Genomic DNA, 23,568 nt, shown 5'->3' on the forward strand with positions numbered 1-23,568 from the left:
TTGTGTACAGTAAAAAGTAGTAGATACTGTTTACCTTGGAACTACTTTTTCACACTGATAGAGCTCTCAAACATAGGAATATTTTCCAATCGTTCCACCTTGACACTGAGACAGTATTCTCCCCAAGAACTTCTCCAAAATGGAAAAGGCAGGAGATGAGATTTCTTCATCGCTATGGCAACTAATGCTCCTATTTCTCAGTTTACTGTGTGTGGTAAACTATTTAAGAGTACAGACTGAGGCATTAAGCAAGTTCCCCTCATAACTCTGGCCTGGTGTGTTTCTCGCAGGAGTCAGCCAGGGGGTATTACATTGTGGGCTGCATGTAGGGGTCCGTGTCTCACCCTGTGGTAGGAGTCAGGGGGTATTACATTATGGGCTGCATGTAGGGGTCTGTGTCTTTCCCTGTGGTAGGAGTCAGTCAGGGGTATTACATTATGGGCTGCATGTAGGGGTCTGTGTCTCACCCTGTGGTAGGAGTCAGGGGGTATTACATTATGGGCTGCATGTAGGGGTCTGTGTCTCGCCCTGTGGTAGGAGTCAGCCAGGGGGTATTACATTGTGGGCTGCATGTAGGGGTCTGTGTCTCACCCTGTGGTAGGAGTCAGCCAGGGGGTATTACATTGTGGGCTGCATGTAGGGGTCTGTGTCTCGCCCTGTGATAGGAGTCAGCCAGGGGGTATTACATTATGAGCTGCATGTAGGGGTCTGTGTCTCACCCTGTGGTAGGAGTCAGGGGGTATTACATTATGAGCTGCATGTAGGGGTCTGTGTCTCGCACTGTGGTAGGAGTCAGGGGGTATTACATTATGAGCTGCATGTAGGGGTCTGTGTCTCACCCTGTGGTAGGAGCCAGCCAGGGGGTATTACATTATGGGCTGCATGTAGGGGTCTGTGTCTCACCCTGTGGTAGGAGCCAGCCAGGGGGTATTACATTGTGGGCTGCATGTAGGGGTCTGTGTCTCACCCTGTGGTAGGAGTCAGGGGGTATTACATTATGGGCTGCATGTAGGGGTCTGTGTCTCTCCCTGTGGTAGGAGTCAGCCAGGGGATATTACATTATGGGCTGCATGTAGGGGTCTGTGTCTCTCCCTGTGGTAGGAGTCAGCCAGGGGGTATTACATTGTGGGCTGCATGTAGGGGTCTGTGTCTCCCCCTGTGGTAGGAGTCAGTCAGGGGGTATTACATTATGGGCTGCATGTAGGGGTCTGTGTCTCACCCTGTGGTAGGAGTCAGTCAGGGGGTATTACATTATGGGCTGCATGTAGGGGTCTGTGTCTCACCCTGTGGTAGGAGTCAGTCAGGGGGTATTACATTATGGGCTGCATGTAGGGGTCTGTGTCTCCCCCTGTGGTAGGAGTCAGTCAGGGGGTATTACATTATGGGCTGCATGTAGGGGTCTGTGTCTCTCCCTGTGGTAGGAGTCAGTCAGGGGGTATTACATTATGGGCTGCATGTAGGGGTCTGTGTCTCTCCCTGTGGTAGGAGTCAGCCAGGGGGTATTACATTGTGGGCTGCATGTAGGGGTCTGTGTCTCCCCCTGTGGTAGGAGTCAGCCAGGGGGTATTACATTGTGGGCTGCATGTAGGGGTCTGTGTCTCCCCCTGTGGTAGGCGTCGGCCAGGGGGTATTACATTATGGGCTGCATGTAGGGGTCTGTGTCTCACCCTGTGGTAGGAGTCAGGGGGTATTACATTATGGGCTGCATGTAGGGGTCTGTGTCTCCCCCTGTGGTAGGAGTCAGGGGGTATTACATTATGGGCTGCATGAAGGGGGCGACAAGGTCGCAGGTTGTCTGGGTTATCTTGGCTGAGGGAGGTGTCCATTTAGATGAAGTCTTCATAAACCATTGTTTGGTATCGTGGGGAACAATGTCACCGAGTGCAGCACCTCGTCCAGATACAGCTGTAACGGCTCCACAGTTTGCACCTGGTGCCTTTTGCTGTCTAGGAATGTTTTAAATTTTTATTTTTCCTGTTTCCATGTCAACAAGTTTGATTTTGACTCTGTTCATAGTGGTGTGTATCTGGCATAGAAATACAAATTCCATGGGATTGGATTGATAGCTCAATAACTCTTGAAAACGGCCGAAATTGTCTCATCAAGTTGGACTTAAAGTAACAGTCAGATCATTTGTTCTTTCAAATTGTTGGGGTAGGGGGGCATTTGTCATCTTCTGACGACTCTTGTATAGCTAAATCGAGCCCTCTGTAAACTTGCAATATCATCTAGATACAGCGGTAATGGTGCTTTTTGTTAAAACCATTCACTGAAAAAAAGCTTGAACATTTTAATAGTTGTTCATAACATAACTGGTCATTATTTGATAAATCTTCATCAGTAACTCCATTTCATTGTTAAATGAATGGATATTCATATGTTAAGTGATATATTCCTAACAACTGGTTATCTCCAATAAATCTTTATTGTATATCTGCATGTCATTAACATGTATAGAACTTAATACATGCAGTGATATATTCCTGACAACTGGTAGTGATTGTATATATCCATGATGTTATTAAATGCAGCATTTAATGCTTGGAGCCTCAGATAAAAATATCCTTTTCCAGTCTGAGGCCATGACTTGACAAGATATTTGTTTATAGATCTTTATAGTGTTTATGAAGCAAGGAACATTTTCCCTCAGTGTTGATACCAGGGCGACTTTATTGAAGTCAGGTGCTAGGAAGATAGTATGTACCTCAGCTGGAAGAGGCTACTCGCCTGACAACTTGGAATACTACTGACACTTTGAAGTCAGGGTACATTTGATGAAGTTAAGTTCCATATATACACCAAGTGATGATGTTGTCAGGGCAGACGTTCCATATATACACCAAGTGATGATGTTGTCTGGGCAGACGTCCCATATATACACCAAGTGATGATGTTGTTAGGGCAGACGTCCCATATATACATCAAGTGATGATGTTGTTAGGGCAGACGTTCCATATTTACACCAAGTGATGATGTTGTTAGGGCAGACGTTCCATATATACACCAAGTGATGCTGTTGTCAGGGCATATGTCCATATATACACCAAGTGATGCTGTTGTCAGGACATATGTCCATATATACACCAAGTGATGGTGTTGTCAGGGCAGACGTCCATATATACACCAAGTGATGTCATTGTCAGGGCATATGTTCCAATTACACCAAGTGATGATGTTGTCAGGGCAGACGTTCCATATATACACCAAGTGATGATGTTGTCAGAGCAGACGTTCCATATATACACCAAGTGATGATGTTGTCAGGGCAGACGTTCCATATATACACCAAGTGATGATGTTGTCAGGGCAGACGTTCCATATATACACCAAGTGATGATGTTGTCAGAGCAGACGTTCCATATATACACCAAGTGATGATGTTGTCAGGGCAGACGTTCCATATATACACCAAGTGATGATGTTGTCAGGGAAGACGTTCCATATATATACCAAGTGATTATGTTGTCCGGGCAGACGTTCCATATATACACCAAGTGATGATGTTGTTAGGGCAGACGTTCCATATATACACCAAGTGATGATGTTGTCAGAGCAGACGTTCCATATATATACACCAAGTGATGGTTGTCAGGGCAGACGTTCCATATATACACCAAGTGATGATGTTGTCGGGGCAGACGTTCCATATATACACCAAGTGATGATGTTCTCAGGGCAGACGTTCCATATATACACCAAGTGATGATGTTGTCAGAGCAGACGCTCCATATATACACCAAGTGATGTCGTTGTCAGGGCAGACATTCCATATATACATCAAGTGATGATGTTGTCAGAGCAGACGCTCCATATATACACCAAGTGATGTCGTTGTCAGGGCAGACATTCCATATATACACCAAGTGATGATGTTGTCAGAGCAGACGTTCCATATATACACCAAGTGCTGATGTTATCAGGGCAGACGTTCCATATATATACACCAAGTGATGATGTCGGGGCAGACGTTCCATATATACACCAAGTGATGATGTCGGGGCAGACGTTCCATATATACACCAAGTGATGATGTTGTCAGGGCAGACGTTCCATATATACACCAAGTGATGGTTATCAGGGCAGACGTCCATATATACACCAAGTGATGATGTTGTCAGGGCAGACGTTCCATATATACACCAAGTGATGATGTTGTCAGGGAAGACGTTCCATATATACACCAAGTGATGATGTTGTCAGGGCAGACGTTCCATATATACACCAAGTGATGATGTTGTCAGGGCAGACATTCCATATATACACCAAGTGATGATGTTGTCAGGGCAGACGTTCCATATATACACCAAGTGATGATGTTGTCAGGGCAGACGTTCCATATATACACCAAGTGATGATGTTGTCAGGGCAGACATTCCATATATACACCAAGTGATGATGTTGTCAGAGCAGACGTTCCATATATACACCAAGTGATGATGTTGTCAAGGCAGACGTTCCATATACTCTTTGTTCTGTAATGTCTCCATGGCAGCAATTCTTGCAGGAAGTCCACAATCCTGTTTTTTGTTTATCACATTGGTTAGTGGCTTTGTGTCTTCTGATGGCATTGATCATCATCCCGGGTTCAATCTGCCTGCTTACACTGACAGTGAGAACAGCCAGACCCAGACCCTGGCGAATACAATCTTTATGTTGTAATCCGCCTCCTCATCCTGTGCCTCCATATCTATATAGTCTTCTCAGCAGGGCACATGGCAGTATGGCAGTCATCTGAAGGTATTAAATCTGTTGCAATCTTTACAGAGTTTCAAAAACGCCTCATTGAAATCAGCCTCCCAGATCAGCGTTAGACATTGGCACTAGTCCTGCAGTCCTTGCCAAACTGACCAATAGTTAAGGTATCATAAGGACCAGTAGAAACTTGCCATTATTATTATTGCTATATGTTATCATAACAAGGAATAGTGGTTTAAAACTTTTAGTTTCTAACGCTGCAGACAGACCCAGAAACTAGGGTACTCAGGTCGGGTGGGTCCTGAGTAGGACCTGAGTACCCCCAAAAAACCCGGACCTGAGGTTAGTCATGTGATGTATTGTTTAATGTTCACTATAGCTCAGTGGTTCCACTACAAGTCGCTAATGATCACATTTCTTTCTGAAGATACACACATTCCTTGTTTATGTTTACTTGCATATACTTGAGTAAAGATAACGCTCCAGTCAACTTCCGTGTACCATGACCTGATCGTTTGATACATGGATCTAAATAGTTTTGGCCAGGGGTGCGGTAAAACAATTCCCAATCAGCATGATCAGACATTTTGTTCCAAACTCTTGAGACTTGCAGTGCGTACCCGGGTAGGGTCGGGTAAAGGGTGTCAGATACCCGGGGAGGGTCGGGTAAAGGGGGTCGGATACCCAGGGAGGGTCGGGTAAAGGGTGTAGGATACCCGGGAGGTAAATTTGGACTCGTCCCAGCCCTACCAGAAACATAAGTACATGTCTACATTGAAGCAAGTCTTCTATACTTCAGCAGTCTCAGTCTCTTCACTTAACTGAAAAGGAAGAGATTCATATGGCTCCTTTCTATTATGTATTAAGATTAACCAATTGGACAACTTAACCAAAAAGATCTTGAAATATTTTCATTTCAGAGACTAAATGTTGGTGAAGACTGAAGTTTTCAGTATAACCGCGGCTGTATCGTATGACAGCATGTCATGTGTCATGTGTCATGTGTTTGGTTCCATCTTGTCATGTGTTATGTGTTCTTGCTTCAGCATGTCATGTGTCATGTGTCATGTGTTCCAGGGTCCTGTGCAGACAAAGTTTGAGAGGATCCAGGCTGGGAGTCTGCCGCCCAAGTTCGGAGAAATCTCCTGCGAGGCCACACCAGAAGACAAGTTTGTGAGTTGACGTTCGGCGCTTTAGTTTCACACTCTGTTCTTACTGTTGTGAGAGTTGTAGTAGCAAAGATGTTTTACAAGCAGATCATTTCCTTGATAAATGTTGGCTTCATCTATCACACAAGATTCTCTGGGAACTCGGTGTCACAGCAGTTAAAGCTTCTGGTTGACTGGTGTTGAAAGAGTGAATTTGCCATGCATTGAACACCCTCCAGCAGACTAAATACTGCCTTGCATAAATAGTGCTGATCGGGGCACTTGACTGGGGCTAACTGGCCGTGAGATGGATTCAGATCCCCCAACGTATGGTGTCCATCAGTTGGGTACATACATACCCCGATGACTACATACTGCCATGCATTGAACACTCCAGCAGACTTAATACTGCCATGCATTGAACACATCAGGGTATGTATGTACCAAACTGATGGACACCAAATGTTGGGGGGATCTTAATTCATCTCTCTGGGAGTTAGCCCCAGTCAAGTGCCCCAATCAGCATCGCCTGAGATTACGCTCGCTAACTAATTCTCATCCTCGTCTGCCCTTGAATCACTGCTGCCAGCATGATACATTTTCCTCATGCCTGTGTGACACTGAGTGCAGCGCCATGCACATTCACCAACAGACGCACACAGCAGCAGCACACCTAGTCCTGCACCATGACCGTGGAATATATTTATTTTATGAAAAAAAATAATCTAGAAATCCATACAAAAGCAAGTCTAGCCAGCTCAGGCTAGCTCTATTCCAAATCAGCATAGGGAATTTTGTTTTGTTTTTAGACTCAAGAAGGATATTGTGTAATATAAGATTTCAGAGACTAGATGTTAGTCTAGAGCAGACCTCACCCACATCACCATGACGCTGTTGGTCATCAATCATCTCCATTGTGTTGCCTCCTCATCCATCAACACATGCTCACGATCAGTGTTTCCCCAACAAGGGCCAGACAAGTCCCCCATCTTCATCTCGTGTTTAGCAGTTTACAGGAAATTAGTTTACTCGGACATGCTGCACCTGGCATGTTGCCGCGGCAACCACTGTGCTGGCGGAATACCTCATCAAGGTGGAAGCTATCAACAGGAACATGCTGTCTCCATTACAGGGAACTCGTAGTAGATAAAACTGGTTACATAGACCCATTTCATCTTTCTGGATTTGTACTGATCTGTAAACAAGTCAAAAGTTGAAGCCTTTTTGAGTGAAATTAAACTGAGTGAACCTGTGTTTCCTGAAGGTGATGAAATCAAAGGGAGATAAGCGGTGTGTTGAGGGAAGGAAATGAACATGAGTTTACAGAGCTGTCAGATGTCAGATAAGAGATGAAGGCAACATGGATTCTCTGGCTGTTTCTGAGTGAGTGAGTTGGGTTTAACGCCGCTTTGAACAATATTTGTGTTATGTCACGGCGTGTTTGCTTCATGAAGGAGGAAAGTACATGGTTCCAACCCATGGTCACAGGTTTCTTGAGTGCCCAGTTAGTCCCCGCACTTTAGACGATTAGGCCACCCGTGCCTCCTGGCTGTTTCTGCCTCTCTCATCCCAAGAATTATGACGGTAATCGACAAACATTTGAGGTGACAAAAGTTACGATCTTTCTACAAAATCTTGAAACATTCACCTCATGGCCTTCACCTGACGTGAAGACAGCAGACAACAAGAATATTGAACATAAACCCAGACAGTTCCAACTCTCAAGTTTCATTGCAACAGGAATAGAATCACTATTGTGATTGACATACTGTAGAATGTAGTACAAGGGATGGTCGAAAAGTTCTAAGCCTAACAAACAAAACCAACAATTGTGAAAGTGTTTTGAATTTAATTCTTCAACATGATCTCCCTGCTTTTCAATACACTTCTCATATCGATACTGAAGCTTTTCCATTCCAGTCAGGAAGATGTTTTCTGAAGCCACCCTAAAAAAACCCATTAATGGCAGCTTTGAGGTTATCATTGTCGTCAGAGCGCTTTCCACTAAGGTGTTCTCTTAGTTTATGAAACAGGTGGAAATCACTTGGTGCCAGGTCTGACGAGTATGGAAGGTGAGGAAGCTCTTCGAATCCACATTGTCCCACAGCAGCTTTTGCAAGTCAAGAGGTGTGAGAAGAGGCATTGTCATGAAGCAGTAGAACTCCAGCAGTCAACATTTTTTGCCGCTTTTCTTGGATAGAATCTCTCAGGCAATGAAGCAAATCAGCATTGTAGCATCGGTTTCTAAGTAACCAGCTAGGATCACACCCTTTGCCTCCCAGAATACAGAGACCATCACTTTCTTCCCTGATCTTGAAGACTTGAATTTCTTTGGCGGAATGGTGCCATTCTATGGATTGATGTTGAAAGCTGGTCAGGCTTAGAAGTGTTTGACCAGTCCTCATATATCAACCTACATACAAAGCCAACATACAGAACCTACACCCAGAACCTACATCCAGAAAGTATGTCCAGAACGTACATCCAGAACCTACATACAGAGCCTACATACAGAACCTACATCCAGAAAGTATGTCCAGAACGTACATCCAAGAATGTTTATCCAGAACGTACATACAGAATGTTCAGACAGAACATTCGTCTGATCAAAGCCAAGACTTATCCCGGGTCATGGTGTCCTGTAACTGGAAGCTCGAAGGTCGTGTGTTTCGTCTCGGGAATCACCAGGATGACAGCACGCGCAGAGATCAACGTCAAGAGTGAGGTACGTCGTCAGAACGTCTCTGACATAACTCCATGCTGAGACATGGCATAAATCACACAGTCAGCACAGCAGGAATGCTGGGTTTTCTCAATGTGCGCTTTTTATTATTACCACAGAAACAAACAGGTACCAGACAGTGGTGAAGGTTGCTTTTGCAGCTGATAATTGTGTTGCCCATCAGAATCTATCACTGACGACATGGATGAAGATTCAGGATGATTAGTGTTCATGTTTTGTCATGTTATGTCATGTTATCTCATGTTTTCTTATGTTACCCCATGTTATCCAATGCTATCTCATGTTATCTCATGTTATCCCATGTTATATCATGTTATCTCATGTTATCCCATGCTATCCCATGTTATCTCATGTTATCCCATGTTATCCCATGTTATCTCGTGTTATCTCATGTTATTCCATATTATATCATGTTATCCCATGTTCTCCCATGTTATCTCATGTTATTCCATGTTATCTCATGTTATCTCATGCTATCTCATGCTATCTCATGTTATCCCATGTTACCCAATGTTATCCCATGTTATACCATGTGATCTCATGTTCTTCATCCTTGGCTTCACCTGACAGTGGCTATTAAGAAAGCAGGAACAGATGGGATACGTTACAACACCTAAACACTGGAGGAGTTTATTGTTCTTCAGGGAATGTTTGTCTCCCAGGGGGGATACAAAGAGTGGTGTGAAGACTTGTATAAATGTTTTGACACTCTGCTTATGCAACATGAAGCAATAAGCACTTGTGTTTCGATGGCAACCAATATTGTAGATGTGTGCAACTTTGTCAGCAAAGTCATAACATTTCACATCATACATATCATGTACTTTCCCTTCCGAGTTTGGGAGGGTGTGTGTGTGTGTGTGTGTGTGTGGGGGGGGGGGGGGGGGGGGGGCATGTATACTCAGGAACAAAAATACTCTTTACACTCTCCTGATACCCATGCTTCCGCTGCTTCCATGGTAACGGAACAATAAAACTATTCCTTCATGACTTTGGTATTTTTGGTCCTGATGAAAGGGATCAGATTATCTCTGCCCTATTTGTAGAATATAGAAAGAATGTGGAAAGAAAGAATTGGAAAGAAGTATTCATAGACAGAATGGTTTCTGTAGTTGTCTGTGAGGTCATTGTTCAGGATTTGCTGTGGAAGTTTGTTAATAGTAACCTGTGAGGGAATCAGTGCAATGAGTCACTACATGCCCACTACAAGGAGTCAGTACATTTTTAGCCCAGTACAAGGAGTCAGTACAAGCCCAGTACAAGGAGTCAGTACATTTTTAGCCCAGTACAAGGAGTCAGTACAAGCCCAGTACAAGGAGTCAGTACAAGCCCAGTACAAGGAGTCAGTACATTTTTAGCCCAGTACAAGGAGTCAGTACAAGCCCAGTACAAGGAGTCAGTACAAGCCCAGTACAAGGAGTCAGTACAAGCCCAGTACAAGGAGTCAGTACAAGCCCAGTACAAGGAGTCAGTACAAGCTCAGTACAAGCCCAGTACAAGGAGTCAGTACAAGCCCAATACAAGGAATCAGTACAAGCCCAGTACAAGGAGTCAGTACAAGCCCAATACAAGGAATCAGTACAAGCCCAGTACAAGGAGTCAGTACAAGCCCAGTACAAGGAGTCAGTACATTTTTAGCCCAGTACAAGGAGTCAGTACAAGCCCAGTACAAGGAGTCAGTACAAGCCCAGTACAAGGAGTCAGTACATTTTTAGCCCAGTACAAGGAGTCAGTACAAGCCCAGTACAAGGAGTCAGTACAAGCCCAGTACAAGGAGTCAGTACAAGCCCAGTACAAGGAGTCACTACAAGCTCAGTACAAGGAGTCAGTACAAGCTCAGTACAAGCCCAGTACAAGGAGTCAGTACAAGCCCAATACAAGGAATCAGTACAAGCCCAGTACAAGGAGTCAGTACAAGCCCAGTACAAGGAGTCAGTACATTTTTAGCCCAGTACAAGGAGTCAGTACAAGCCCAGTACAAGGAGTCAGTACAAGCCCAGTACAAGGAGTCAGTACATTTTTAGCCCAGTACAAGGATTCAGTACAAGCCCAGTACAAGGAGTCAGTACAAGCCCAGTACAAGGAGTCAGTACAAGCCCAGTACAAGGAGTCAGTACAAGCTCAGTACAAGCCCAGTACAAGGAGTCAGTACAAGCCCAGTACAAGGAGTCAGTACAAGCCCAGTACAAGGATTCAGTACAAGCCCAGTACAAGGAGTCAGTACAAGCCCAGTACAAGGAGTCAGTACAAGCCCAGTACAAGGAGTCAGTACAAGCTCAGTACAAGCCCAGTACAAGGAGTCAGTACAAGCCCAATACAAGGAATCAGTACAAGCCCAGTACAAGGAGTCAGTACAAGCCCAGTACAAGGAGTCAGTACAAGCCAAGTACAAGGAGTCAGTACAAGCCCAGTACAAGGAGTCAGTACAAGCCAAGTACAAGGAGTCAGTACAAGCCCAGTACAAGGAGTCAGTACAAGCCAAGTACAAGGAGTCAGTACAAGCCCAGTACAAGGACTCGGTACAAGGAGTCAGTACAAGCCCAGTACAAGGAGTCAGTACAAGCCCAGTACAAGGAGTCAGTACAAGCCCAGTACAAGGACTCGGTACAAGGAGGCTAAACACACTGCTGGCCTCTTTCTGAGAACCCAAGATTTAGCAAAACGCTGGTTGGAGATCACCCCTTTGACCTTCAAGTGAGCAAGCTCCTGGCACAGCTTGGTAGATATGTCTGTCAGATTTAAGGAGGTGTGCAGAACCCTCTGTCTGTAGTTGCCGCTGTACAGAGTTGTGGGGGATGCCTCCTCACATGCATCTAGCCACCATTGGTCTGCTGGGTGGAGACAGATATGGCATGTTTTGAACTGTTTGCATGAATTTATTCATTAAATATAAGGGGACTCTATGTCCAGGAGGGGGTGGATAGAACAGCAGCATTGATGAAGTACAATCATGTGGGGAGGAGGTGGATATAACAGCAACATTGATGAAGTACAATTGTGTGGGGAGGGGGTGGATAGAACAGCAGCATTGATGAAGTACAATCATGTGGGGAGGAGGTGGATATAACAGCAACATTGATGAAGTACAATTGTGTGGGGAGGGGGTGGATAGAACAGCAGCATTGATGAAGTACAATCATGTGGGGAGGGGGTGGATAGAACAGCAACATTGATGAAGTACAATTGTGTGGGGAGGGGGTGGATATAACAGCAACATTGATGAAGTACAATCATGTGGGGAGGAGGTGGATATAACAGCAACATTGATGAAGTACAATTGTGTGGGGAGGGGGTGGATAGAACAGCAACATTGATGAAGTACAATCATGTGGGGAGAACAGCAACATTGATGAAGAACAATCATGTGGGGAGGGGGGTGGATAGAACAGCAACATTGATGAAGTACAATCATGTGGGGAGAACAGCAACATTGATGAAGTACAATCATGTGGGGAGGGGGGTGGATAGAACAGCAACATTGATGAAGTACAATCATGTGGGGAGGGGGTGGATAGAACAGCAACATTGATGAAGTACAATCATGTGGGGAGGGGGTGGATAGAACAGCAACATTGATGAAGTACAATCATGTGGGGAGGGGGGTGGATATAACAGCAACATTGATGAAATACAATTGTGTGGGGAGGGGGTGGATAGAACAGCAGCATTGATGAAGTACAATTGTGTGGGGAGGGGGTTGGATATAACAGCAACATTGATGAAGTACAATCATGTGGGGAGGGGGTTGGATATAACAGCAACATTGATGAAGTACAATTGTGTGGGGAGGGGGGTGGATATAACAGCAACATTGATGAAGTGCAATCATGTGGGGAGGGGGGGTGGATATAACAACATTGATGAAGTACAATCATGTGGGGAGGGGGGTTGATATAACAGCAACATTGATGAAGTACAATTGTGTGGGGAGGGGGGTGGATATAACAGCAACATTGATGAAGTACAATCATGTGGGGAGGGGGTTGGATATAACAGCAACATTGATGAAGTGCAATCATGTGGGGAGGGGGGTGGATATAACAACATTGATGAAGTACAATCATGTGGGGAGGGGGGTGGATATAACAGCAACATTAATGAAGTACAATCATGTGGGGAGGGGGGTGGATATAACAGCAACATTGATGAAGTACAATCGTGTGGGGAGGGGGGTGGATATAACAGCAACATTGATGAAGTACAATCATGTGGGGAGGGGGTTGGATATAACAGCAACATTGATGAAGAACAATCATGTTGTGATGGGGTTGGATATAACAGCAACATTGATGAAGTACAATCATGTGGGGAGGGGGGTGGATATAACAGCAACAATGATGAAGTACAATCATGTGGGGAGGGGGGTGGATATAACAGCAACATTGATGAAGTACAATCATGTGGGGAGGAGGGTGGATATAACAGCAACATTGATGAAGTACAATCATGTGGGGAGGGGGGTGGATATAACAACATTGATGAAGTACAATCATGTGGGGAGGGGGGTTGATATAACAGCAACATTGATGAAGTACAATTGTGTGGGGAGGGGGGTGGATATAATAGCAACATTGATGAAGTACAATTGTGTGGGGAGGGGGGTGGATATAACAGCAACATTGATGAAGTACAATCATGTGGGGAGGGGGTGGATATAACAGCAACATTGATGAAGTACAATTGTGTGGGGAGGGGGGTGGATATAACAGCAACATTGATGAAGTACAATCATGTGGGGAGGGGGGTGGATAGAACAGCATCATTGATAAAGTAGAATTGTGTGGGGAGGGGGTTGGATATAACAGCAACATTGATGAAGTACAATTGTGTGGGGAGGGGGGTGGATATAACAGCAACATTGATGAAGTACAATCATGTGGGGAGGGGGTGGATATAACAGCTAGACTAATTATGTGTACGGAGGGGGATGGGTAGAACATGAACACCGTTGAAGTACAATTGTGTACGGACAGCAAGACAAGAACAGCAAGACTGATGAAGTACAATTTTTTCAGGGCAATATGTGTTGGCTGTGTTGACACTATTGTGCTGACAATATTGCGTTGGCTGTGTTGACAGTATTGTGTTGACAATGTTGCGTTGGCTGTGTTGACAGCATTCTGTTGGCTGTGTTGTGTTGGCTGTGTTGACAGCATTCTGTTGGCTGTGTTGACACTATTGTGCTGACAATATTGCGTTGGCTGTGTTGACAGTATTGTGTTGACAATGTTGTGTTGGCTGTGTTGACAATATTGCGTTGGCTGTGTTGACAGTATTGTGTTGACAATATTGTGTTGGCTGTGTTGACAATATTGCGTTGGCTGTGTTGACAGTATTGTGTTGACAATGTTGTGTTGGCTGTGTTGACAATATTGCGTTGGCTGTGTTGACAGTATTGTGTTGATAATATTGTGTTTGCTGTTTCAGGTCATCCATGTCCGTGTGGATTCCAAGGATCTGGCGTTTGTCATCTTCTGCTCTCAACAAACTCATGAAGGGGTCAAACTCACCAACTGCACCGCCACTGTCTTCCGGCTCCGAGGAACGGTAAGTATATGCGCCGCCACAGTCTTCCAGCTCTGAGGAATGGTAAATAACTACAGTACCACAGTCTTCCAGCTCCGGGGGAACGGTAAATATATTCGCCACCACAGTCTCCTAGCTCCAAGAAACGGTAAATATATACATGGCCACAGTCTTACAGCTCTGAGGAACAGTATGTATATGCAGCGCAACGGTCCTCCAGCTCCAAGAAACGGTAAATATATACACCACCACAGTCCTACAGCTCCGAAGAATGGTAAATATATACACCGCCACAGTCCTCCTCCGAGGAATGGTAAATATATACAGCGCCAAAGTCCTCCTGCTCCGAGGTTTGGTTAATATATACACCACCACAGTCCTCCTGCTCTGAGGAATGGTAAATATATACACCACCACAGTCCTCCTGCTCCGAGGAATGGTAAATATATACACTGCCAAAGTCCTCCTGCTCCGAGGATTGGTTAATATATACACCGCCACAGTCCTCCTGCTCCGAGGAATGGTAAATATATACACCGCCACAGTCCTCCTGCTCCAAGGAATGGTAAATATACACACCACCACAGTCCTACAGCTCCGAGGAATGGTAAATATAAACACCGCCACAGTCCTCCTGCTCTGAGGAATGGTAAATATATACACCGCCACAGTCCTCCTGCTCCGAGGAATGGTAAATATATACACCACCACAGTCCTCCTCTCCGAGGAATGGTTAATATATACACCGCCAAAATCCTCCTGCTCCAAGAAACGGTAAATATATACACCACCACAGTCCTACAGCTCCGAAGAATGGTAAATATATACACCGCCACAGTCCTCCTGCTCCGAGGAATGGTAAATATATACAGCGCCAAAGTCCTCCTGCTCCGAGGTTTGGTTAATATATACACCGCCACAGTCCTCCTGCTCTGAGGAATGGTAAATATATACACCGCCACAGTCCTCCTGCTCCGAGGAATGGTAAATATATACACTGCCAAAGTCCTCCTGCTCCGAGGATTGGTTAATATATACACCTCCACAGTCCTCCTGCTCCGAGGAATGGTAAATATATACACCACCACAGTCCTCCTGCTCCAAGGAATGGTAAATATACACACCACCACAGTCCTACAGCTCCGAGGAATGGTAAATATAAACACCGCCACAGTCCTCCTGCTCTGAGGAATGGTAAATATATACACCGCCACAGTCCTCCTGCTCTGAGGAATGGTAAATATATACACCACCACAGTCCTCCTGCTCCAAGGAATGGTAAATATACACACCACCACAGTCCTACAGCTCCGAGGAATGGTAAATATATACACTGCCACAGTCGTCCTGCTCCGAGGAATGGTAAATATACACACCACGACAGTCCTACAGCTCCGAGGAATGGTAAATACACCACCAACAGTCCTCCTGCTCCGAGGAATGATAAATATATACACCGCCAAAGTCCTCCTGCTCCGAGGAATGGTAAATATATGCACCGCCACAGTCCTCCTGCTCCGAGGAATGGTAAATATATACACCACCAAAGTCCTCCTGCTCCGAGGAATGGTAAATATATGCACCGCCACAGTCCTCCTGCTCCGAGGAATGGTAAATATATACACCACCAAAGTCCTCCTCTCCGAGGAATGGTAAATATATACATCGCCAAACTCCTCCTGCTCCGAGGAATGGTAAATATATACACGGCCACACTCCTCCTGCTCAGAGGAATGGTAAATATATACCTACCACACTCCTCCTGCTCAGAGGAATGGTAAATATATACACCACCACAGTCCTCCTGCTCCAAGAAACAGTAAATATATACACCACCACAGTCCTCCTGCTCTGAGGAATGGTAAATATATACACCACCACAGTCCTCCTCTCCGAGGAATGGTTAATATATACACCGCCAAAATCCTCCTGCTCCGAGGAATGATAAATATATACACCACCACAGTCCTACAGCTCCGAGGAATGGTAAATATATACACTGCCACAGTCCTCCTGCTCCGAGGAATGGTAAATATACACACCACGACAGTCCTACAGCTCCGAGGAATGGTAAATACACCACCAACAGTCCTCCTGCTCCGAGGAATGATAAATATATACACCGCCAAAGTCCTCCTGCTCCGAGGAATGGTAAATATATGCACCGCCACAGTCCTCCTGCTCCGAGGAATGGTAAATACATACACCACCAAAGTCCTCCTGCTCCGAGGAATGGTAAATATATGCACCGCCACAGTCCTCCTGCTCCGAGGAATGGTAAATATATACACCACCAAAGTCCTCCTCTCCGAGGAATGGTAAATATATACATCGCCAAACTCCTCCTGCTCCGAGGAATGGTAAATATATACACAGCCACACTCCTCCTGCTCAGAGGAATGGTAAATATATACCTACCACACTCCTCCTGCTCAGAGGAATGGTAAATATATACACCACCACAGTCCTCCTGCTCCAAGAAACAGTAAATATATACACCACCACAGTCCTCGTGCTCTGAGGAATGGTAAATATATACACCACCACAGTCCTACAGATCCGAGGAATGGTAAATATATACGCTACCACAGTCTTCCAGCTCCAACAAACGGTAAAAATACACACCGCTAGTCTTCCAGCTCTGAGGAATGGTAAATATATACACTGCCATAGTCTTCCTGCTCCGAGAAACTATGTTTGTATACTGGCCACCATCATATAGCTGATTGCAGAGTTAAACCCAAATTCATGTCAAATAAGTTTTTTGCCAGACAATGGATCATGTATTTCACCATCAGCCACTGCTGATAAAACCCCTCACTCACTCACTCATCACTCTGTCTTGCACAGCTGCTGGTTCAATCGTTCAAGGATGCGGGAGAGGTGAAGGTCAACGTTGCATTTGACGGGCGTCCCGACATCAAGGTCAATGTCAAACCAACCAACCCATATCAGGTAAGCAGATGCCAACTTCACCACATCGTTAAATTCATACTAATTTCACATCTTCATGTTCAAATGTGGTTAATTGCAACTTGAAATAGACTGGTGAATGTAACACACCTAAATACGCTGTAGACTAGAACATAACACATGCATCCACTCTGAGTCGATGTTGTAGATCTCATTGAGGTTCCACAAGAAGGTTGGATGCAAATTCATCTCTGTGGAAATGACATCAATTTCGCATTTTAATCCATGTAATATTTTCATACTATAACTATAGCTCACCTGTAGTTAATGTAGTTTTTTACTTTTTTGCTCTTACTAATAAAAATATGAAATACGAAGGAACAACATTGTCTTTACTATGATTTCTGTTACTACAGTTGAAGTCTGGTTCTTCTGTCTGTACTAACGTAGCTAGGATTATGTTGACTGTCTGTATATGTAGTGTGGACCTGTCATTGACCTGAGTCCAGAGTATGTTTGGCTACTTGTGGCAAGTCTAGGATGGGGTAGGTCCCAACTACCTGATGTCTCTCTTCGTGTGGGGAATCCGGGGCAGAATAGGTCCCCAGTACCTGATGGCTGTCTCCTTGCGGGGTGTGTAGGGCAGAATAGTTCCCTAGTACCTGATGGCTGTCTCCTTGTTGGGTGTGTAGGGCAGAATAGGTCCCCAGTACCTGATGGCTGTCTCCTTGTTGGGGGTTCAGGGCAGAATAGGTCCCCATTACCTGATGTCTGTCTCCTTGTGGGGAGTCCGGGGCAGAATAGTTCCCCAGTACCTGATGTCTGTCTCCTTGTGGGGGTCTAGGGCAGAATTGGCCCCCAGTACCTGATGTCTGTCTCCTTGTGGGGAGTCTGGGGCAGAATAGGTCCCCAGTACCTGATGGCTGTCTCCTTGTGGGGAGTCTGGGGCAGAATAGGTCCCCAGTACCTGATATCTATCTCCTTGTGGGGGCCTAGGGCAGAATAGGTCCCCAATACCACTACTTGTTGAAAACTTGATTAAGTGAGTAGTAACAATGTATTCTCTGGCATCTTTGGTGTTCATGCTATCAGCCACTGGTTCAGATCTGATCTGCTGTCATCCAGCCAGAACATTGCATACTGCAGCATACAACATTTCAAGACTTTAATTTTTTTTCTGATGACAAAAACGGTATTGAGAAGTGACAGGTCTATGTAATATCATGTTTTGTTTGAGTTTTTAACACTCTGCTGTTTTTCCATGCTGCCAGGACGATGACGTAAGTGAATGTTTGCCGTGTGCCGTGTGTCCGTGCTTCCACACATCATGTTAGCCTTGTGTTTCTTGCTCCTATACTGTGCTTGTTGCTCCTGCCTTGTACCGACAATGTTATCAGAGACAAGAAGCCTTGTTTTAAATTCAATATTATGTGTCTTGTATAAATAAAAAGATATGAACATCTGCCTATTTGAAATGATACACTGATCTTGCTCTCATTTCCTTTTACTTTGTGTCAAAATTATTACAACGATCATAATAACTGAAGTATATGGACTTTATATAGTTCTTGTTTGCCTTCTCTATCTCGCACACAAGGTGGACACCGACCTTCTATAGTTCTTGTTTCTCTTCTCTCTCCAACACACAAGGTGGACACAGACCTTCTATAGCTCTTGTTTGCCTTCTCTCTCCCACACACAAGGTGGACACAGACCTTCTATAGTTCTTGTTTGCCTTCTCTCTCCAACACACAAGGTGGACACAGACCTTCTATAGCTCTTGTTTACCTTCTCTCTCCCACACACAAGGTGGACATAGACCTTCTATAGTTCTTGTTTACCTTCTCTCTCCCACACACAAGGTGGACACACACCTTCTATAGTTCTTGTTTACCTTCTCTCTCCCACACACAAGGTGGACATAGACCTTCTATAGTTCTTGTTTACCTTCTCTCTCCCACACACAAGGTGGACACACACCTTCTATAGTTCTTGTTTACCTTCTCTCTCCCACACACAAGGTGGACACCGACCTTCTATAGCTCTTGTTTGCCTTCTCTCTCCCACACACAAGGTGCACAGACCTTCTATAGTTCTTGTTTCCCTTCTCTCTCCCACACACAAGGTGGACACAGACCTTCTATAGCTCTTGTTTGCCTTCTCTCTCCCACACACAAGGTGGACACAGACCTTCTATAGCTCTTGTTTGCCTTCTCTCTCTCACACACAAGTTGGACACAAACCTTCTATAAATCTTGTTTCCCTTCTCTCTCCCACACACATGGTGGACACAGACTTTCTATAGCTCTTGTTTGCCTTCTCCCTCCCACACACAAGTTGGACACAGACCTTCTATAAATCTTGTTTCCCTTCTCTCTCCCACACACAAGGTGGACACAGACCTTCTATAGCTCTTGTTTGCCTTCTCTCTCCCACACACAAGGTGGACACAGACCTTCTGTAGTTCTTGTTTGCCTTCTCTCTCCCACACACAAGGTGGACACAGACCTTCTATAGTTCTTGTTTACCTTCTTTCTCCCCCACACAAGGTGGACACAGACCTTCTGTAGTTCTTGTTTACCTTCTCTCTCCCACACACAAGGTGGACACCGACCTTCTATAGTTCTTGTTTGCCTTCTCTCTCCCACACACAAGGTGGACACCGACCTTCTATAGTTCTTGTTTACCTTCTCTCTCCCACACACAAGGTGGACACCGACCTTCTATAGTTCTTGTTTCCCTTCTCTCTCCCACACACAAGGTGGACATAGACCTTCTATAGTTCTTGTTTACCTTCTCTCTCCCACACACAAGGTGGACACAGACCTTCTATAGCTCTTGTTTACCTTCTCTCTCCCACACACAAGATGGACACAGACCTTCTGTAGTTCTTGTTTACCTTCTCTCTCCCACACACAAGGTGGACACCGACCTTCTATAGCTCTTGTTTACCTTCTCTCTCCCACACACAAGGTGGACACCGACCTTCTATAGCTCTTGTTTACCTTCTCTCTCCCACACACAAGGTAGACACAGACCTTCTATAGTTCTTGTTTACCTTCTCTCTCCCACACACAAGGTGGACACAGACCTTCTATAGTTCTTGTTTGCCTTCTCTCTCCCACACACAAGGTGGACACAGATCTTCTATAGTTCTTGTTTGCCTTCTCTCTCCCACACACAAGGTGGACACCGACCTTCTATAGTTCTTGTTTACCTTCTCTCTCCCACACACAAGGTGGACACCGACCTTCTATAGTTCTTGTTTCCCTTCTCTCTCCCACACACAAGGTGGACATAGACCTTCTATAGTTCTTGTTTACCTTCTCTCTCCCACACACAAGATGGACACAGACCTTCTATAGTTCTTGTTTACCTTCTCTCTCCCACGCACAAGGTGGACACAGACCTTCTATTGTTCTTGTTTGCCTTCTCTCTCCCACACACAAGGTGGACACCGACCTTCTATAGTTCTTGTTTACCTTCTCTCTCCCACAAACAAGGTGGACACAGACCTTCTATAGCTCTTGTTTGCCTTCTCACTCCCACACACAAGTTGGACACAGACCTTCTATAGTTCTTGTTTCCCTTCTCTCTCCCACACACAAGGTGGACACCGACCTTCTATAGTTCTTGTTTGCCTTCTCTCTCTCACACACAAGTTGGACACACACCTTCTATAGTTCTTGTTTACCTTCTCTCTCCCACACACAAGGTGGACACAGACCTTCTATACCTCTTGTTTGCCTTCTCTCTCCCACACACAAGGTGGACACAGACCTTCTATAGTTCTTGTTTGCCTTCTCTCTCCCACACACAAGGTGGACACAGACCTTCTATAGCTCTTGTTTGCCTTCTCTCTCCCACACACAAGGTGGACACAGACCTTCTATAGCTCTTGTTTGCCTTCTCTCTCCCACACACAAGGTGGACACCGACCTTCTATAGTTCTTGTTTGCCTTCTCTCTCCCACACACAAGGTGGACACCGACCTTCTATAGTTCTTGTTTGCCTTCTCTCTCCCACACACAAGGTGGACACCGACCTTCTATAGCTCTTGTTTGCCTTCTCTCTCCCACACACAAGGTGGACACAGACCTTCTATAGCTCTTGTTTGCCTTCTCTCTCCCACACACAAGGTGGACACAGACCTTCTATAGCTCTTGTTTGCCTTCTCTCTCCCACACACAAGGTGGACACCGACCTTCTATAGTTCTTGTTTGCCTTCTCTCTCCCACACACAAGGTGGACACCGACCTTCTATAGTTCTTGTTTGCCTTCTCTCTCCCACACACAAGGTGGACACCGACCTTCTATAGCTCTTGTTTGCCTTCTCTCTCCCACACACAAGGTGGACACCGACCTTCTATAGTTCTTGTTTGCCTTCTCTCTCCCACACACAAGTTGGACACCGACATTCTATAGTTCTTGTTTGCCTTCTCTCTCTCACACACAAGGTGGACACAGACCTTCTATAGGTCTTGTTTACCTTCTCTCTCCCACACACAAGGTGGACACCGACCTTCTATAGTTCTTGTTTCTCTTCTCTCTTCCACACACAAGGTGGACACCGACCTTCTATAGCTCTTGTTTGCCTTCTCTCTCCCACACACAAGGTGGACACCGACCTTCTATAGTTCTTGTTTGCCTTCTCCCTCCCACTCACAAGGTGGACACAGACCTTGCATTCTCAGAAAGCTGTTCAGTTCCCATGCATGTTGGAAACAAAATCAGCAGAGTTGATATCCACCTCTTTTGCCCTTGGTGCTCACACCATCGACCCTCAGTTTTCCATCATCCCGTCCACCACAGTGGTCTAGACAGCAGCTGACTCTGGGTTTGAATCCCCAATACTGTGTCCTTGGTCTGCCAGCACCAATCATATATTTCACCAAAGTGGAAAGTGTTACCCACACTAACCTGTTCTGTAACTGAAGAACTGTCATGAGTGGTGTGGAACCCGACACCTCTCCCCCTCTCTCAATGCCCCACCCAATCCCTCACTGCCCCCCTTGCCGCCACACCCTCCGCGTAGTTTCTCGTGTCAGCTCTATTTCTGTATCACCTTGCTCTACGAAGATTCCGGGGTAGAATAGGTCTTCAGCAACCCATGCTTGCCGTAAAAGGCGACTAGGCTTGTCATAAAAGGCGACTAACGGGATCGGGTGGTCAGGCTTGCTGACTTGGTTGATGCATGTCATTGATCCCAATTGCGTGGATCGATGCTCATGATGTCAATCACTGGATTGTCTGGTCCAGACTCGATTATTTACAGATCGCCGTCTTATAGCTGTAATATTGCTGAGAGCGGTGTTAAACAACAAACCAACCATCCCTAACTACAGCTTCAGCCAGAACAGATTCATTTCCCCTCAGATGTAGGTTGCCATGGTTACAGGATGAATGAATAAATCAGCCCAATAGTAAAATTTATTACTATGCTGTCATCGTTTCCTCTGTGTTATGTTCCCTGAATTATATTTGACCGACTCCGTTGTCTAGAGGCATAGAATGCGCCTGGAGAGTGGAAGGTACAGGGTTCAATCCCCGGCCGCGTCATACCAAAAGATGGTACTTGTTGTTACCCTGTCTGGCGCTAGGCATTAAGGGGCTAAAACAAGGACTGGTCGGCTCGGAGTCAGTATACTGTGTCTGAGTGGGGTATTCATGTTAAACTGCGGCATGACATCTCAGTGAGCTAGCACTTAAATCGGCATCAGCACGGACTAGTACAAGTAGCCACACACGCACACGCACACACACACATGCATGCACTTCGCTATACATATGCAATATTCTTGGACGCGACGTTAAACCCAACTTCACCTCGCCTCATCGGAATTATGTTTCATGTCTTTACCTCATGTCTTTACCTCATTGACAGGGTGGCAGCAGATATGTTAGAGGTATTGTGTAGATCACTGGGTTACTCAAAATTATTGGGTTTTTTGATTGCTTATCAGATCTATATTCCACAACTATGCATCAAAGCCACCTCTGACGTCCATCATGTTTGTGTGTCGAGTCCGGGGTGCATATTGTATGTTGTGGGTTTACAGATGTATTCTTGCATTCGTCTGTTGTAGAAATACATGTTTCCCGTCAACTGTTTGGTGTTAATGCAAGATTGATGCTAGCGTAGTAAGACTATAGACATATCTGGAATGTGTTTCATCGTCACGTGAAGAATGTGGATGTGGATACAAAGTCCGTGTTTAAGTGTGTAATGCTTCTGTAGCCATACCACATATTTTGAAGATTATTGAAAAAATAGCGGAAAATAAATTAGAACAGTGTTCCCGCTGTTCCCTGTGGACTGGCCACTCTAAAAATGACCAATTCCTGCTAACTTTTGCCAGTCCCAACTTTCAACAAATAAAAAAACGTATGAAAATTATTTGGTTTTAATTCTTTCAACATCATGTTCAGTGCAAAGATGTCATGTCTGAAGTAACTTAGTTAGATCTATACATCATTCACACAAACTTCAGTCACAAGTTTCCTCCTTTTTTTAAATATTTCGAGACAAAGTCGCTACAAATG

At 45.1% G+C, this 23,568-nt stretch overlaps 1 protein-coding gene across 20 annotated transcripts in view; it reads left to right on the forward strand.

Moving 5' to 3' along the window:
- LOC124117292 overlaps positions 1 to 23,568 on the forward strand; it is a 121,137-nt gene that overhangs the window by 52,127 nt on the left and 45,442 nt on the right. For 18 of the 20 annotated variants that reach the window (XR_007222825.1, XM_048402126.1, XM_048402118.1 and 15 more), the window contains exons 2-5: positions 5,773 to 5,868; positions 14,014 to 14,133; positions 16,963 to 17,067; positions 18,297 to 18,305. Coding sequence is in view for 19 of the 20 variants with exons in the window: in XM_048402126.1 (XP_048258083.1) it covers positions 5,773 to 5,868; positions 14,014 to 14,133; positions 16,963 to 17,067; positions 18,297 to 18,305 (330 nt within the window). In the remaining variant the exon portion in view is untranslated. The remainder of the gene's footprint in view (positions 1 to 5,772; positions 5,869 to 14,013; positions 14,134 to 16,962; positions 17,068 to 18,296; positions 18,306 to 23,568) is intronic. The other 2 variants (XM_048402136.1, XM_048402119.1) reach the window with 1 other exon arrangement.

Source organism: Haliotis rufescens, unplaced genomic scaffold (genome assembly GCF_023055435.1).
Source record: "Haliotis rufescens isolate VD_foot unplaced genomic scaffold, xgHalRufe1.0.p SCAF_24, whole genome shotgun sequence".
Taxonomy (NCBI): Eukaryota; Metazoa; Mollusca; class Gastropoda; order Lepetellida; family Haliotidae; genus Haliotis; species Haliotis rufescens.